The sequence below is a fragment of the Pseudophryne corroboree genome, chromosome 4 (assembly GCF_028390025.1).
Source record: "Pseudophryne corroboree isolate aPseCor3 chromosome 4, aPseCor3.hap2, whole genome shotgun sequence".
Classification (NCBI taxonomy): Eukaryota; Metazoa; Chordata; class Amphibia; order Anura; family Myobatrachidae; genus Pseudophryne; species Pseudophryne corroboree.
In genome coordinates, this window is record NC_086447.1 from 146,692,574 (window position 1) to 146,710,700 (window position 18,127).

General features: G+C 43.9%; 1 protein-coding gene across 10 annotated transcripts in view; it reads left to right on the top strand.

Annotated features, from left to right (window-relative positions):
• Positions 1 to 18,127, top strand: part of MYT1L (myelin transcription factor 1 like) — a 760,642-nt gene that overhangs the window by 417,269 nt on the left and 325,246 nt on the right. For 9 of the 10 annotated variants that reach the window (XM_063915489.1, XM_063915485.1, XM_063915480.1 and 6 more), the window contains exons 4-6: positions 8,376 to 8,430; positions 8,615 to 8,648; positions 12,094 to 12,156. The exons of the other annotated variant lie outside the window; for it this stretch is intronic. In XM_063915489.1, coding sequence (XP_063771559.1) covers positions 8,376 to 8,430; positions 8,615 to 8,648; positions 12,094 to 12,156 — 152 coding nt within the window. The remainder of the gene's footprint in view (positions 1 to 8,375; positions 8,431 to 8,614; positions 8,649 to 12,093; positions 12,157 to 18,127) is intronic. 10 annotated transcript variants of the gene reach the window in all.

Below are 18,127 nucleotides of genomic sequence, written 5' to 3' on the forward strand. Positions count from 1 at the left end.
CTTCGAAAAAAGTGTTTCTCCCGGAGGAGAAAGCCAGGGAGTTGTCTTCTCTAGTCAGAGACCTCCTAAAACCAAAACAGGTATCGGTGCATCACTGCACGCGGGTCCTGGGAAAGATGGTAGCTTCTTACAAAGCAATTCCATTCGGCAGGTTCCATGCCAGGATTTTTCAGTTGGACCTGTTGGACAAGTGGTCTGGATCGCATCTTCAGATGCATCGCTTGATAAACCTGTCCCCAAGAACCAGGGTGTCTCTTCTGTGGTGGCTGCAGAGTGCTCATCTTTTGGAGGGCCACAGATTCGGCATACAGGACTGGGTCCTGGTGACCACGGATGCCAGCCTACGAGGCTGGGGGGCAGTCACAAAGGGAAGAAACTTCCAAGGACTATGGTCAAGTCAGGAGACTTCCCTTCACATAAATATTCTGGAACTAAGGGCCATTTACAATGCCCTAAGTCAAGCAAAATCCCTGCTCCTACACCAGCCGGTGCTGATCCAGTCAGACAACATCACGGCAGTCGCCCATGTGAATCGACAGGGCGGCACAAGAAGCAGGATGGCAATGGCAGAAGCCACAAGGATTCTCCGATGGGCGGAAAATCATGTACTAGCACTGTCAGCAGTGTTCATCCCGGGAGTGGACAACTGGGAAGCAGACTTTCTCAGCAGGCACGACCTCCACCCGGGAGAGTGGGGACTTCATCCAGAAGTCTTCCAAATGATTGTAAATCAGTGGGGTGGTCCACAGGTGGACATGATGGCGTCCCGCCTAAACAAAAAACTAGAGAGGTATTGCGCCAGGTCAAGAGACCCTCAGGCGATAGCTGTGGACGCTCTAGTGACACCGTGGGTGTACCAGTCAGTTTATGTGTTCCCTCCTCTACCTCTCATACCAAAGGTATTGAGAATAATAAGAAAGCGAGGTGTAAACACAATTCTCGTGGTTCCGGATTGGCCAAGAAGAGCGTGGTACCCGGAACTTCAAGAGATGATCTCAGAGGACCCGTGGTCTCTGCCGCTCAGACAAGACCTGCTACAGCAGGGGCCCTGTCTGTTCCAAGACTTACCGCGGCTGCGTTTGACGGCATGGCGGTTGAACGCCGGATCCTGAAGGAAAAGGGCATTCCGGAGGAAGTCATTCCTACGCTTATTAAAGCTAGAAAAGAGGTTACAGCAAATCATTATCACCGCATATGGCGGAAGTATGTTGCATGGTGTGAGGCCGAAAAGGCCCCAACAGAGGAATTTCAACTAGGTCGATTTCTGCATTTCCTGCAAGCAGGAGTTAATATGGGCCTAAAACTAGGCTCCATTAAAGTACAGATCTCGGCTCTGTCTATTTTCTTTCAAAAAGAACTAGCTTCAGTACCTGAAGTTCAGACATTTGTGAAAGGAGTGCTGCATATTCAGCCCCCATTTGTGCCTCCTGTGGCACCTTGGGATCTCAACGTGATGTTGAGTTTCTTAAAATCACATTGGTTTGAGCCACTAAAAACCGTGGATCTGAAATATCTCACGTGGAAAGTGGTCATGTTATTGGCTTTGGCTTCAGCCAGGCGTGTGTCAGAATTGGCGGCTTTATCATGTAAAAGCCCTTATCTGATTTTCCATATGGATAGGGCAGAATTGAGGACTCGTCCCCAATTTCTCCCAAAGGTGGTGTCAGCGTTTCACCTGAACCAGCCTATTGTGGTGCCTGCGGCTACTAGGGACTTGGAGGACTCCAAGTTGCTAGACGTTGTCAGGGCCCTGAAAATATATGTTTCCAGGACGGCTGGAGTCAGAAAATCTGACTCGCTGTTTATCCTGTATGCACCCAACAAGCTGGGTGCTCCTGCTTCTAAGCAGACTATTGCTCGCTGGATTTGTAGTACAATTCAGCTTGCTCATTCTGTGGCAGGCCTGCCACAGCCAAAATCTGTAAATGCCCATTCCACTAGGAAGGTGGGCTCATCTTGGGCGGCTGCCCGAGGGGTCTCGGCTTTACAACTTTGCCGAGCAGCTACTTGGTCAGGGGCAAACACGTTTGCAAAATTCTACAAATTTGATACCCTGGCTGAGGAGGACCTGGAGTTCTCTCATTCGGTGCTGCAGAGTCATCCGCACTCTCCCGCCCGTTTGGGAGCTTTGGTATAATCCCCATGGTCCTTTCGGAGTTCCCAGCATCCACTAGGACGTTAGAGAAAATAAGAATTTACTCACCGGTAATTCTATTTCTCGTAGTCCGTAGTGGATGCTGGGCGCCCATCCCAAGTGCGGTTTATCTGCAATACTTGTACATAGTTATTGTTAACTAAATCGGGTTATTGTTGAGCCATCTGTTGAGAGGCTCAGTTGTTTCATACTGTTAACTGGGATTCATATCACGAGTTGTACGGTGTGATTGGTGTGGCTGGTATGAGTCTTACCCGGGATTCAAAATCCTTCCTTATTGTGTACGCTCGTCCGGGCACAGTGTCCTAACTGAGGCTTGGAGGAGGGTCATAGTGGGAGGAGCCAGTGCACACCAGGTAGTCCTAAATCTTTCTAGAGTGCCCAGCCTCCTTCGGAGCCCGCTATTCCCCATGGTCCTTTCGGAGTTCCCAGCATCCACTACGGACTACGAGAAATAGAATTACCGGTGAGTAAATTCTTATTTTTCTACAGTGCATTTCTGTTATTAATCTGGTACATTGTCATGCATGAAGCAGCTGAATTTACTGTATATATTTATGAAGGGGCCCAGACGTTGCACTCTCTAATGGTTAGTCAGACCAATGAGATAGCAGGCTACACCTCCTCTGTGGACTGGCCACACTCCTAAACATGGGCCCCTACCACTGCATTCCCCCGGTGGGCCCTACATGCCCCAGTCCGACACTGTGTACATGCTTTTATTTATTCTGCTGTGTGGATAAGTGCTTTTGGTTACACGGACCATAGTATTTATTGGATTTGTGCCATCAGTCCTCTACATGCTCCTTATAAACACTTTAAACTATGTTGCATTTTTGAATGATCTTTTGATACTTTTTTGCATTAACTTGTATGTGCTGGCTCTTTGCTTTACATGTGCACAACATTTGTATGTGCCGTTTGTATATGAGGTGCAAAAGAAGTGCTTCAAGGTGCTGGGTGATCCTCCATTCACACAGACTCCATAGGAAATAAAACATGATGTGCCCGGTGAGTCAGCCCACTCTTATAGAGAGGCAGTAGGTATGAGATAAGTGCCTGTGTGACCTACAGTATGCAGGAAGAGAACTGTAAGGCAAGTTCTGGGAAAGGAGCAGAACAGAGTGTAATGACAGAGAGAAGAGAATAATGGATGACACAATAATGTGTTGTACTGCATAGTGTATTATTTATAGTTTTTAAAAAAAGTGGTGAATAACTGAAAGAGCTAATTACAACAGAAACTCAATCATAGGTTTAGTGTGGATGAGCTGTATTTTCTTCAGGTACAAAGTGTACAGCATATCATTCATTTCTAGACTGCAATTTTTCTACAGAAAATTAGCTGTTGTCTCACCGGTAAGTCTGTTTTCAGAGACATTATATTTCCCTTATTTAGCAACTTAATAATAGTGTTTTAAATATAATAAATGGAAAATAATAAATATTTTATTCTACATTGATAATTTTGTTCATTTTTCTGTTTGAAGTGGAGAAAACCCTACATGTATTTGGTAAATGTGATTTTGTGACTTATTGCCTTCATAGATATTTTGCATTTCCAACCCTGGAAGTAAATATTAAGTGTTCTGATCATAATGCCAGCAGGACCCCTCTACAAGAGTGAGCAGGAAGCAGAAGTGCAATAGTGAGCAGGAAGAAGAAGTGCAATAGTGAGCAGGATGCAGAAGTGCAATAGTGAGCAGGATGCAGAAGCGCAATAGTGAGCAGAAAGCACAAGCGCAACAGTGAGCAGGAAGCAGAAGCGCAATAGTGAGCAGGAAGCAGGAGTGCAATAGGGAGCAGAAATCACAAGCGCAATATTGAGCAGGAAGCACAAGCACAATAGTGAGCAGGAAGCAGAAGCGCAATAGTGAGCAGGAAGCAGAAGCGCAACAGTGAGCAGGAAGCAGAAGCGCAATAGTGAGCAGGAAGCACAAGCGCAATATTGAGCAGGAAGCACAAGCGCAATACTGAGCAGGAAGCAGAAGCGCGATAGTGAGCAGGAAGCAGAAGCGCAATAGTGAGCAGGAAGTAGAAGCGGAATAGTGAGTAGGAAGCAGAAGCGCAATAGTGAGCAGGAAGCAGAAGTGTAATAGTGAGCAGAAAGCACAAGTGCAATAGTGAGCAGGAAGCAGAAGTACAGTCATACACAACGCAACTGTGCCTTTATGCTAATGCGGCAGCCAGGGGGCTTCTGACTGAGGTTATGGCACTAATCTCCCTTTGCACAAATATGCACCACTGGTTGCACCATCAGACATTGCAACAGCCTACAGAGGTGCAGAGTGTCCTATAGAACATGGCCACCGGTGCCAGTGGAACTGCGGCATAATATGCAGTCACTGGAGACAACATGCCCATTTTTGACTCGCTCCCCCTTCCCGCTTACCTCTACAAAATGCTCACTGAAACTGCCTCTCCCTGCCTTTGAATTAGTTCTGCGACTCCCGACGGTTACCATTGGGACACATGCGCTAGGCAGCTCAGTCACATGTGTAGACTAAACACATTGGTCACTTGCATTCAGTCACCTCTGAATGAGGCTTAATGCTTTCTTCAGCAGACCTAGTGTGGGCTGTAGCACAGAGAAGGGTTTCGTTAAGGGGGGGTGTATAGAGTAAGAGATGGCATCTACATTCCCTTGGCACATTTCTTCAGAAGGCTTCACTGGGGCCATGCCCCACCCACCCTCTTGAACGAAGGCCCAACCCATTTCTTGGTGGCCCTGAGAGGGTGGGAAGACATCAGCAACAGGTGTGAACAGAAAACTAGGAGCCACTTCTGATATAAGATTTACATAATACAGGAAAGGGACTTCTAATGCCTCCTTTTAGGTGAAAAAAACAAGTAGCACAGTTTAATATATTTAAGCTAATATTGATTCTACTCTAATCATATCATGCACTAGTGTATAAATTCTATCATGAGCAGGACCCGCTCTACCCTTGGTGTTCACATCTATATTACATATATACTGTATGTCCCTGTTTCATGTATGCCCCATATTCCCAATTTTCTGCTTCTGCCAAGCACTATGGCACAGTGTCAGACTGGCCCACAGGGGTACAGGGGAAACTTGGCCCCACATCCTCCTCCAGGGATCAGGTTCTAGACTTTGCACTTGAATTATACATTATACATGTTACATTGTACTGCACAGGACTATGGCATACCTCACAACTGGCCTGATATTCGTAGGACAGTCCCATTTTATTGGGACTGTCCTGCTGAACCACCTGTGGGATGCAGTGTCCCGCGGTGGGGGGAGGGGGGGTTTGCAGTTGGGAGGCTCCTGTAACTGCTGCTCTACTTAGCAGCTCACAGAGCGCTGGGCATGCCCCCTTCAGTGACAGAAAACAGGGCATGGCTCGCAATCGCGGCAGTGCCGCGAGGCCAAGCCCCCTTTTGAGTAGGCCATGCCCCTTTTCGGGCGAGCGCGCAGAAGTCCCTCTTCCAGAGATGAAAATGTTGGGAGGTATGCTATGGTGTATTTTCCATTGTGCATTGCTGTTATCATGCATGCCCTAGCAGTATTTACTATGCAAATATATTAATAATAATAATAATAATTTTATTTATATAGCGCTCTTTCTCCAAACAGGACTCAAGGCGCTTTACATCAAAACAAGCATAATACAGAAGCTTAACACAGCAATACACAGGCATAAAAATGAAAATATAAAATGCATAGAGTAATCATAATGCAGGGTTGGTGTAGGCATTTTGGGTAATAACTTCCATTGGCTGTGTATTCCACCCTCACAGGGTACCAGGTGCGGCAGCCATCTTCGGCACACATTGTAGGATTACCCTGGGTGGAATAGTCCATCCCTAGAAGAGGTGACACAAAATGGGGGTGATTGCAGCATCCTAACATTCAGAGTAAGGTACAAACAAAACTATTAGGTCCATGTATTTCCATCCCATCCACAAGCGTACCAGATGAGGCAGCCATATTGAGTGCGCTAGAGAGGCTACACTGGGAGGTAAGCCATACATGGCCCCAATGCATACATGGGAGAACGGGCACTTGTGTAGTCGTATGATATAACCTGCATGAGCAATCCACGTGAGGCACATCCTACCCGCAGAGGAACCACCAGAGGCCCCCATTTGGGGTGCACTGTGTTAGATGCTGCTGGCGGGGTGTGCAGTCAGTGGAAGCACACCTCACAGGAATACCACACGGTAGGGTGGAAGTATGCAGTAAAAGTGTTTTGTTTTTTTTGTTAAGAAGAAGAAAGCACATGATGAGATCACCTTTGCAGGTAAACAGGGAAAGAAGGGAAATTATCCTGGTCTAATTGGAGCAGTACGGGGAGGGTATGAGAATGTGGGGAGCACACTCAAATCTGAGGAAAATAATCATGCTGAGCCTGGCTTTGGTGCTCTCCCCACCAGTTAAGGGTCCCAGACCATGCACTCTCTAATGATTAGTTAAGCCTCTGTGGTGGCTGGCCAGAACCCCTCTGGAGAGTGGCTACATTCCAATGCATTGGCCCCTACCTCTGCATCCCCCCGGTGGGCCCTTCGTGCCCCAGTCCGACCCTGGTAGCACATTACAAATTACAACAGCATAAAAGTAATAATAATATTAATAATAATAATAATAATAATAATACATATACTATTAATGAAAGAGTTCCATTTGAAATAAAAATGACTGTCCTGGATATATCAGGATGTACAGATGGTCTCTCTGCCAGGATTAGGAAGAAAGTTACTCTGAAGATCCTCCAACATGAGCCCGTCATCCAGGTATAACATACTCTGCGCCTGAACTTCCCTCTTAATTTAAGACTGCAATTATCTGTGTTGATCTAGTTAATTGATGAGAATGGTGTAATTACCGCAGACAATTAATAAAGTGGAAAGTCCAAAAGCAGACCATTTTCTACCTAGTGGAAGGGCTCATGTTGGGCGGTCTGGGTTACCATTCTAGCAATTATGTTACTGAACCAATAAAAACCTTAAAGATAATAATAAAAGATGATATGTGGGGGTGTTGCCCTTAGCAACCAATCAGATTTTAGCACCATCTTTTATCTAGTATATTCTGTAAAATGATAGCTAGAAGATAATTTTTTGTTATGGGCAACATCTTCACATGTCCTCTTTATAATGTTAGATAAATAAGAGTCCTCAATATCTGCTGTGGTCCACGGATGCTCTCTTAGATCTTGCCAGACTGGCATTTATAAAACTTGTATCGCATTGTTTAACTATTAACAACATTCTGGCAGCAGCAACTTGAAGAGCATTCCCACAGCTAGGCAGGTATTGGGGAAAGCCTCAGCTCCCCTGTCTCACAAGAGCAGGAGGAAGCATTCCATTTCCATGGCCAATGTTCCTCACTTACATACAGTGAGTGGAGATATAGCTTGTTCCCTATGAGCGAAGGGAGCAAATGGGGATTATATTAATTTTTTACACATGGCATACCTTTTTAAGATTACTAGATGCAATCCAATGTTGTCTGTCCACAACCCTATGACAAGGAAAACATTCTGTGCTTTTACACCAGTTCTCTATATCATCAGCCAAAGTTACTACAGTATTTTGCCCATAAATATGAAACAAAGCTTCTCTATGGATACAACTACTGTACAATTGAGACATGGAGCCCAGCAGAGCTGTACCCTATCACAGGGCAACCTCCGCTTGATGATGTAGATGCATGGCTGAAAAGCGCATAAGTAGTCCAAAAAGATGAATAAATATATTAGTAGAAAGTGTAGAAAGGCGCATAAAGGCCAATGAATTAAAGTCATCTGAAGGTGGAGAAAAAAGAAAACTGTAAGCATTTTATGAAGCATCTGTCGTACAATAGGCTGAGAAATATATGAAACACCATACATAAAAATGGGCAAAATGCTGCAATACTACTCTGCATCATATCATGTACAGTATCTGGGTTGTATATCAACATGTTTCTAACCTGGCAGACATGTAATTTTCAGTCGATATTATTTAATATGTCTAATCCTATACCACACACAAATAACCATGCCCATGCTATGAACCCAAGCAATGACAACAATGGAAATGTAAAGAATTAATTTGAATTCAATATAATTACTAAGCTTATCACGTCACGTAAAGGAATCCTTGTTCTAAAATAGAATTAAAAGGTTGTGTGACAGTCTGCAGCAGACAGTGCATTGATAGTCTGTGCATGAAGAATAAGAGCATTCACTGCCTGCTAATCTATTCCCAGATGGAGGTGGATACAGACGAGAACCGGCATCGCACACGCTCCAAAGGTGTCCGAGGTACGTTCCGTGCTTCACTAAATCACTCAGGGCCTCCACTCAGCAATGACCTTCATCCTGCAAAATCTCTCTACGCAATTCATTCTGACCCTTACTTTTGCATAACCTTTCGGATAATTTTCTATAGCAGAGGGGTACTTATGATAGATGATACATTTTTATATATTTTCCATTCTCTCTACAGTTCCTGTGGAACCAGTCATACAAGAGCTGTTCAGGTTAGTGCTTGGAGTGTAAAATGTATCCCATTAGCAATTTAGAAAATTCAGGCATTTTAATGGGCATAATGCACTTTCAAGTTCACCGGTGCCTTGCTTATGCCCTGCTGCATTGATTAAATTAATTCTCTCGAGGCTTGCTAATAAAATAGATTTGGCATTGTCTCCTTTCTTTTTTAACTCCAGTTATTTGATTTGTGTCTTTCTGTCTTTTTTTGTCCTCCATCTCCCTAATTTACCTTTCAGCCTCTAGTACAGGGCTAGGCATCCCTCTAATTAACCTATCTGCACTGTTTCTAATGCAAGGGAAGGAATCCCACTAAGACACCTGTCTGTGTGTAGTGCAGGAATCTCCTTCCTTCTAATTCACCTACCTGTATCTTAAGGTGAGTACACACTGGCTGATATATCGGCCGTTCTCTTGAACGACCGCTATATCGTTGGTCCGTTGGCCAGTGTGTACGAGCGATATGTCTGTGAACTCCGTAGTTCACAGACATATCGTATCAGCCCTGCAGCACAGCCGACGGACAATATATCGTTAGATATATTAGCACGTTGGTGTGTGCGTACGGGCGATTCATGACGTCAGTCCCTGACGGATCGGGCAGTGTGTATGCACAGTACACTGCCCGATCTGGCTTTAGATATATCTGCAGATCAATTGACCTGCAGATACAGTATATCTGTAGGTGTGCACCCAGCATCATTCAGTTACATTAATCCAATTCACCTGTATGCATCTAATACAAAAATAGCCAGACCTTAATTCACCTGTCATTACATAGAGCAGGTGAATGTATCCTTTAGTTCCCCTGTCTGCCTCTAGTGTAGGAAAAATAATCCACCTTGTTCACGTGTCTGAATCTACTACAGGAATACCCATATATATAGGCTTACCGTACTATCCCTTTAAACTGGGACACTCATGAATTACACAGGTTCTAGGACTGATTAAAACCAGGTGAAATGCAGGCTTGAATTAAGCCAGCCACAGAACCTGTGTAATTCATGAGTGTCCCAGTTTAAAGGGATAGTACGGTAAGCCTACATATATATCTACAGTAATTCACATAATGCAGATAAAGGAATACATCTGGTTCACCTGTCGGTCTGTAGTGTAGGAATAGACATCCATCTACTATACCTGTCTAAAGATAGTGTAGGAATAAGCATTCATTTCGTATACCTGTCTGTATACACAGTAGGGCCTTATTCAGAGAAGTGCGCTAATGCAGCTGCAAGTGCGGTTTTATATGCAACGCATCTGCAGATATCAGCAAGTGAAGCTGCCGCACAGAAATTAAAAGACACGACCACCGGTTGACCGGAGTGACTGCAACTCATTTGCATCTGTATACACATATGCAGCCTATACGCAAAAACGGGAAACATCAGCTGCTCGAGTAGGTCTATGGCAGGCTGGCTGCAGCAGTAGTCATGCAGCGCCATGTTTTTGTATGTTAGAGTTCGCAGCTAACGTCAGACTCACGCCCTGAAAACGCCCATGACACGCCTGTGTTTTTACAACCACTCCCCGCTAACACCATGTATTGTTAACACCCTCAAATGGTCACTTCCTGTCAATCACTTTGGGAGGGAATCCTCGCTGTGTGCGGGTCCGCAGTGACGCTTTGACACATGCGCAATGCAAACAAAGCACATGCACAGTCTGGCGATAATGGCTCAGTTCCGTGGAACATCTGCTTTGCGTACTTCTCTCAATCAAGCCAATAGTGCAGGAATAGGTTTCCATCTAATATGCCTGTCTGTATATGGTGCAGTAATAGGCATCCATCTAATATGCCTGTCTGTATATGGTGCAGGAATAGGCATCCATCTAATATGCCTGTCTGTATATGGTGCAGGAATAGGCATCCATCTAATATGCCTGTCTGTATATGGTGCAGGAATAGGCATCCATCTTTTATGCCTGTCTGTATATGGTGCAGGAATAGGCATCCATCTTTTATGCCTGTCTGTATATGGTGCAGGAATAGGCATCCATCTAATATGCCTGTCTGTATATGGTGCAGGAATAGGCATCCATCTAATACGCCTGTCTGTACATGGTGCAGGAATAGGCATCCATCTAATACACCTGTCTGTATATGGTGCAGGGATAATCATCCATCTAATACGCCTGTCTGTATATGGGGGGTAATTCCAAGTTGATCGCAGCAGGATTTTTGTTAGCAATTGGGCAAAACCATGTGCACTGCAGGGGAGGCAGATATCACATGTGCAGAAAGAGTTAGATTTAGGTGGGGTGTGTTCAATCTGCAATCTAATTTGCAGTGTAAAAATAAAGCTGCCAGTATTTACCCTGCACAGAAACAAAATAACCCACCCAAATCTAACTCTTTCTGCACATGTTATATCTGCCTCCCCTGCAGTGCACATGGTTTTGCCCAATTGCTAAAAAAAATCCTGCTGCGATCAACTTGGAATTACCCCCATGGTACAGGGATAGGCACCCATCTAGTATGCCTGTCTGTATATGTTGCAGGGATAGGCACCCATCTAATATGCCTGTCTGTATATGGGGGGCAATTCTGAGTTGATCGCAGCAGCAAGTTTGATAGCAATTGGGCAAAACCATGTGCAGTGCAGGGGAGGCAGATATAACATGTGCACAGAGAGTTAGATTTGGGTGGGTTATTTTGTTTCTGTGCAGGGTAAATACTGGCTGCTTTATATTTACACTGCAATTTAGATTGCAGATTGAACTCACCACACCCAAATCTAACTCTCTCTGCACATGTTATATCTGCCTCCCCTGCAGTGCACATGGTTTTGCCCAACTGCTAAAATATTTGCTGCTGCGATCAACTCAGAATTAGGCCCATGGTGCAGGAATAGACATCCTTCTAGTATACCTGTCTGTATATGGTGCAGGAATAGACATCCATCTAGTATACCTGTCTGTATGGAGCAGGGATAGGCATCCATCTAGTACTGTACTGTATGTATGTATGTACTGTAGCAATAGGCATCCATCTAATATACTTGTCTGTATATTGTCTATATATACTATAGACACCCATACAATTCATATGTCTGCACCAGTGCGTGTATAGGCATTCCTCTATTTGACCTGTGCAGGGAATAAAATCCAAGTAACCAATCTGACCTAACATGTATTCTCTAACATGTGAGGAGTGAGTTTACATATGGGTTGATGAAGGGTTGACATTCCTTATCCAATTTAATAATATGCAAGTAAATTAATCTCTGTAATTCACATACATGCAAGTGGTGTAATAATTTGCATATGTCTAATTCATTTCATTGTGTCTGTTGATGGAATAGTCAACTTGTGATTTTCCTTTTTTGTAATTATAAATGCAGCATACCCAGCCAAACTTTGATTGTTTAAGCCTGGCCTAGTTTTTTATCCAAGCCTTGCACCGACCATATTTTATCCCTTGTTCCTTTTCTACAGCTGTCCTACTCCTGGCTGCGATGGGAGTGGCCATGTTAGTGGTAAATATGCAAGACATAGAAGGTAATTATAATGTCTGTATTAGTCACATTTCAAGCTTTATACGTACTCTTATTTATAAACGTGATTCCAATCCATTTGTGCACTTAGCATGTACTATATATTCCATATGTGATATACCATACCTCCCAACATGACCGTCTCCAGGAGGGACAAAATGCTCTGCTTCTGGATTTTTCTCTTAACGTAAGATTGCCGGCACCTGTGTTGAACAGGTAATGGATAAGAAAGGTGTTTCCGCACAGGTGATGGCAATCATACAGTAAGAATGAAGTCCAGAAGCAGAGCATCCTGTCCCTCCTGGAGAGGGTCATGTTGGGAGGTATGGATATACAGCAAACTAAATTTACAGTATATGATAACAGGATAATTTGGCAACTGTCACACTTTACTTTGTAGCACCTTTGCGCAGACCTTTCACATAACTTTTTATCATGTATTACCTGATCACTGTGAAGGTATATATATGCACCCAACAGCCATAACATCAAAACCTCCTGCATAAGGGCCCTCATTCCGAGTTGCTACTTTTAGCAGCTGTGCAAACGCATAGTCGCCGCCCACGGGGGAGTGTATTTTCGCTTTGCAGGAGTGCGATCGCCTGTGCAGCAGAGCGGCTGCAAACACATTTTGTGCAAAATAAGACCAGTCCTGCTGTTACTTATTCTGTGTGATGATTGCTGCGATGAGTGACACGGTAATGACGTCAGATACCCGCCCAGCAAACACCCGGACATGCCTGCGTTTTTCCAAACACTCCCAGAAAACGGTCAGTTGACACCCAGAAACTCCCACTTCTTGTCAATCTCCTTGTGTCCGCCAGTGCGACTGAAAGCGTTGCTAGAACCTATGCAAAACCACGATGCTCTTTGTACCCGTACGCCACGCGTGCGCATTGCAGTGCATATGCATGCGCAGATTTGCTTTTTTTTAAAATAATCGCTACGCAGCGAACAACGGCAGCTAGCTATCAACTCGGAATGAGGGCCAATATTGTGTAAGTCCCGCTCATGCCATCAAAACAGCTATGACCCATCAAGGCATGGGTGCAGCAGGACCTCTGAGGGTGTCCTGTGGTAACGGCACCAAGACATAACTACAAATACTTTAAGTCCTGTGAGATACGGCGTGGAGCTTCCATGGCTCAGACTTGTTTTTCCAGCACATTTCACAGATGATTGAGATCGGAATGAGATCAGGGGAATTTAGAGGTCAAGTCAACACCTTGTACTCTTTGTCATGTTCCTTAAAATATACCTGAACATTTTTTTGCTGTGTGGCAGTGCACATTATACTGCTGAAAGAGGCCACTGCCTTTCAGGAAATACCATTGCAATGAAAGGATGTACTTAGTCTGGAACAATGCAGGTGGTACGTGTCAAAGCAACAGCCACATGAATGCCAAGACCCAAGTTTTACCAGTAGCACATTGCCCAGAGCATCACACTCTCTCCCTGGCTTGCCTACTTCCCATAGTGCATCCTGGTGCTATCTCTACCCCAGGTACACAACGCATACCTACCTGGTTGTCTACGTGATTGATCAGACTAAGCCATCTTCCTACATTGCTCCATGGTTCACTTCTAAATTTTACACTTTTTATGATGGGCAAGGGTCAGCATGGGCACTCAGCACGGCTACGCAGCCCCATACACAGAAAGCTGCAATGCATTGTGTGTTGGGAAACCTTTCTGTCATAGTTAGCATTAACTTTTTTCTGCAATACGTGCTGCAAAAGCTCTTTTATGGGATCACACCAGATGGGCTATCCTTCGCTACCCACGCACATCAATGAGCCTTGGGCACCTATTACACTTTCGCCGGTTCACCGGATGTCCTTCCTTGGATCACCTTTGGTAGGTAGTGGTGCTGCAGACCGAGAACACCCCGCAAAGCCTGCTGTTTTGGAGATGCTTTGACCCAATCATCTAGCCTTCGCAATTTGGCTTTTGTCAAAGTTGCTCAGATCATCACACTCCCCATTTTTCCCACTTCCAACACATAAACTTCAAGAACTGACTGTTCACTAGCTGCCTAATATATCCCACTCATTGACAGGTGCCATTGTTACGTGATAATCAATGTTGTTTATTTCATCTGTTAGCGATTTTAATGTTATGGCTAATGGGTGAATATAATAATAATAATAATAATAATAATAATTTTATATATATATATATATATATATATATTAGGATCAAGTTCCCATAATTCTTAAAATGTATATACATAATTCTGACTGAAGGCATAATGGGATGTGGTAGACTATTACATTATGGCAATGTGGTATACAGGAAATACCTACACATAATGTACTAATGCCAATATGACATCTAATGACTAAATTGCTACCTACATATATTTATACAGAGACTATCACAAGGCACATGCCCTCCAACATTTTACACATGAAAACTGGTACAAATTAGGAAAGGGGGCGTGGCCACAGGTAAAGGGGGGCATGGTCACACCCCCTTTCCTATACTTTCAATGTTAATTTGGAGAGTCAAAAATCGGTACAAAGCCCTTTTTGGCAGGTACAGACCTTTAAAAAAAAGGTACAGTTGGAGGGTATGAAGGCATCCAAAAATATTGGTAGTAAGTTCTCTGTTTGCACATGTGAAACTCTCACAGGGACATGGGTCTGTTATACTGTAATCTCTACATGGTTTGTTTGTTGTTTGTTTTGGTAACTTCCATTATCCTCTATTCTATATGTGTAGGAGTTTATCAGAGGTTTTTCTAATTATCATCATGTAGAGTGGAAATGTTATATTGGCAGTGGGAGACTTGACGCCAACATAGAATGTATTATTCCAGACATCCATATATTATTAACTGATCCATTGTTTTTCCTGACAACAGTACAGTATTGTGTTCTTGATGGTGTATGCTTGAATAATTCTATTATAGATTGTTTTCTTCTAAAGGGAGCTATATCAAAGCTTTCAGAGAGTTAAAATGGAGAGACAAAGTACCAATCAGCTACTACCTGCCATGTTACAGGCTATGTTTGAAAAATGATAGGAGCTGATTGGCTGGTACTTTATCTTCCCCCATTTTATTCTCTCTCCAAGCTTTTATAAATCTCCCCATAAACCATTCAGATGACATCCGAAGAAGGAGGCACTTCTCCCAAAAATGCTAAAATTGCTTTACAAGTCCTTTTGTCCATTGTAAAGGTGCATACACACGATCGCTGACATCGCTGGGCTGAAAATCGCACAGTCCATACACACTGAGCGATTTTTCCCTCTGCCCAGCGATGTCAGCAGGGGTGAACGGCTTTCCATAGTAGGACGCTATGGAAAGCCGCTCACACCGCCGTTCATCTACTGGTAATGCCAGTGATGAACGGCGGCCGCCAGCGATGAAGCGGGAGCGCGCATCAGCATTCACCGCTCATTGCTTGTGCATACACACTGGGCGGTTTTGAGCTGAAAGCAGCTCAACACACCAAAAGTGACCTGCTCTCAGCTCAAAATCGCCAAGTGTGTATGGGCCTTAACACATTTCATGTGTGTGCTTTGTAGCTGCTGTACTGCGTACAGTATGAGTGGCATTTCCAAGTTTTCTTAGATGAGACAGAGTTTCCCAGCTTCCAACACAACTCCTAATTTTCCCACAACTATATAAAGTGTTGTCATTTGCTTCATAACCATTGCTCTACTATGTCTGCAGTGAGAGGCTGAAAAAGTGTAGAATGAGCCCAGGACCAAACTACTACATACTGTAAACTTCCACTACAAGGAAGGTGACTGTGGTACTGTATGACTTTGGTCCTTCCGAGAACTATGGGGAAAATTCAATGACCAGAGTTCCAAGTTCCAATAGCAAACAATCTTTGGTTATTGTATTAAAATGCTGCTAATTATTCTATATATGCAAATCATTTTAATATGTTGGAAAGGCAGTTGTCTGTTTGTAATGTTTTAACTGGGTCTGTGATTACCACCTGTTTGGTATGACTGGGGATTAGCTACGGAAGAAGTTCCAGTTTCCGCTTGCATAGATTGGCTTTGCTATTCGAGATGTGACGTTCCCATGGATGGATTAAAGTCTGTAGAGAATCAGTACTGTGTAGTATAGTTTCTATGGCTGGATGCTTTGTTTCCTATGTCACTGAGTGTAAGCCTGGTCTGAGAGACATAACGATTAGGGTACTATTGATGCATTACAACAGATCAGAAGCTGTGTCTCTACATTGAAAAGATGTATCTAATCGAAAAAAAATTCTATTAGATTTAATGTACTTGTGCCATACAGACTGAGAGTCATTTATGGACCATAAAGATAAGATGGCTCACACTGCGCATTGTGTTTCTGCTGCGCTGATACATAACCCCACTCCCCACAGTCTGTTTGAGCAGATGATATTTTACTCATTTTGGTTCCATGACTCAAATACATCTTTCTGAAAAGTAAAACCCTCCCCTGAAATCCTGTCCTACCACATGCTAACCACGCAATTAGTTATATATGTATTCAAATTTTGCTCATCCAACGCTTTTATATATTGTATGACTGTGAGTGCTAATAGTGTCCTCATTATTTGATTTTTGGTTCTTATGTACCAAGACATTTGGATCATTAGTCTGTGCATATTAATGTAATGGTCAAGGGGGGTAATTCTGAGTTGATCGCAGCAGGAAATTTTTAGCAGTTGGGCAAAACCATGGCCCTCATTCCGAGTTGTTCGCTCGCAAGCTGCTTTTAGCAGCATTGCACACGCTAAGCCGCCGCCTACTGGTAGTGAATCTTAGCTTAGCAGAATTGCGAACGAAAGATTCTCAAAATTGCGAATAGAAATTTCTTTGCAGTTTCTGAGTAGCTCGACACTTACTCTGCTACTGCGATCAGTTCAGTCAGTTTCGTTCCTGGTTTGAGGTCACAAACACACCCAGCGTTCGCCCAGACACTCCCCCGTTTCTCCAGCCACTCCCGCGTTTTTCCCAGAAACGGCAGCGTTTTTTTACACACACCCATAAAAAGATCAGTTTCCGCCCAGAAACACCCACTTCCTGTCAATCACACTCCGATCACCAGAACGAAGAAAATTCCTCGTAATGCCGTGAGTAAAATACCTAACTGTTGAGTAAAATAACTAAGCGCATGCGCTCTGCGAACATTGCGCATGCGCAGTAAGCGTCTAATCGCAAAATAGAGAAAATCGGCAACGAGCGAACAACTCGGAATGAGGGCCCATGTGCACTGCAGGAGAGGCAGATATAACATGTGCAGAGAAAGTTAGATTTGGGTGTGGTGAGTTCAATCTGCAATCTAAATTGCAGTGTAAAAATAAAGCAGCCAGTATTTACCCTGCACAGAATCAAAATAACCCGCCCAAATCTAACTCTCTCTGCACATGTTATATCTGCCCCCCCTGCAGTGCACATGGTTTTGCCCAACTGCTAAAACATTTCCTGCTGCGATCAACTTGGAATTACCCCCAATGTCCCATTACCTCTAACTTTTACACAAAATCTTAACTTGTTCAGGTTAATTAGCAATATAGGGCCTAATACATGTTTATTCGTAGATGCAATTGCAGTTGTGATTTTCTAGGCTACAGAACTGCTAATGTTAGCAAGTGAAGCCGCCCAAAAATGAAAAGAGACTCTCACCTGAGCTATCATAAACTCATTCGCAGTTGCGTACACATTCGCAGCCTACACGCAAAAATGAGGAACTTCGATATTAAGGTTTGGCCTATGGACTGGACACAGCTGTAGCTGCTCAGATGCCGGTGCCTATTACACCGTGGAGAGGAGGACTCTGCATATGGGGCCCCCTCCTCTGTTAAAACGCCCTTGCATATAGGGGCCTATTAATTTTCACTAATGGAACCGTTATACATGCAGGAACGCTAGTTTCCGCATGTTTTTTGTAACGCACTAATTCATTATTGGGGAACTGATGAGGCCGCCTAATATTCAGCAGGGAGGCACTCGATATACTGGCTGTCGGGATCCCA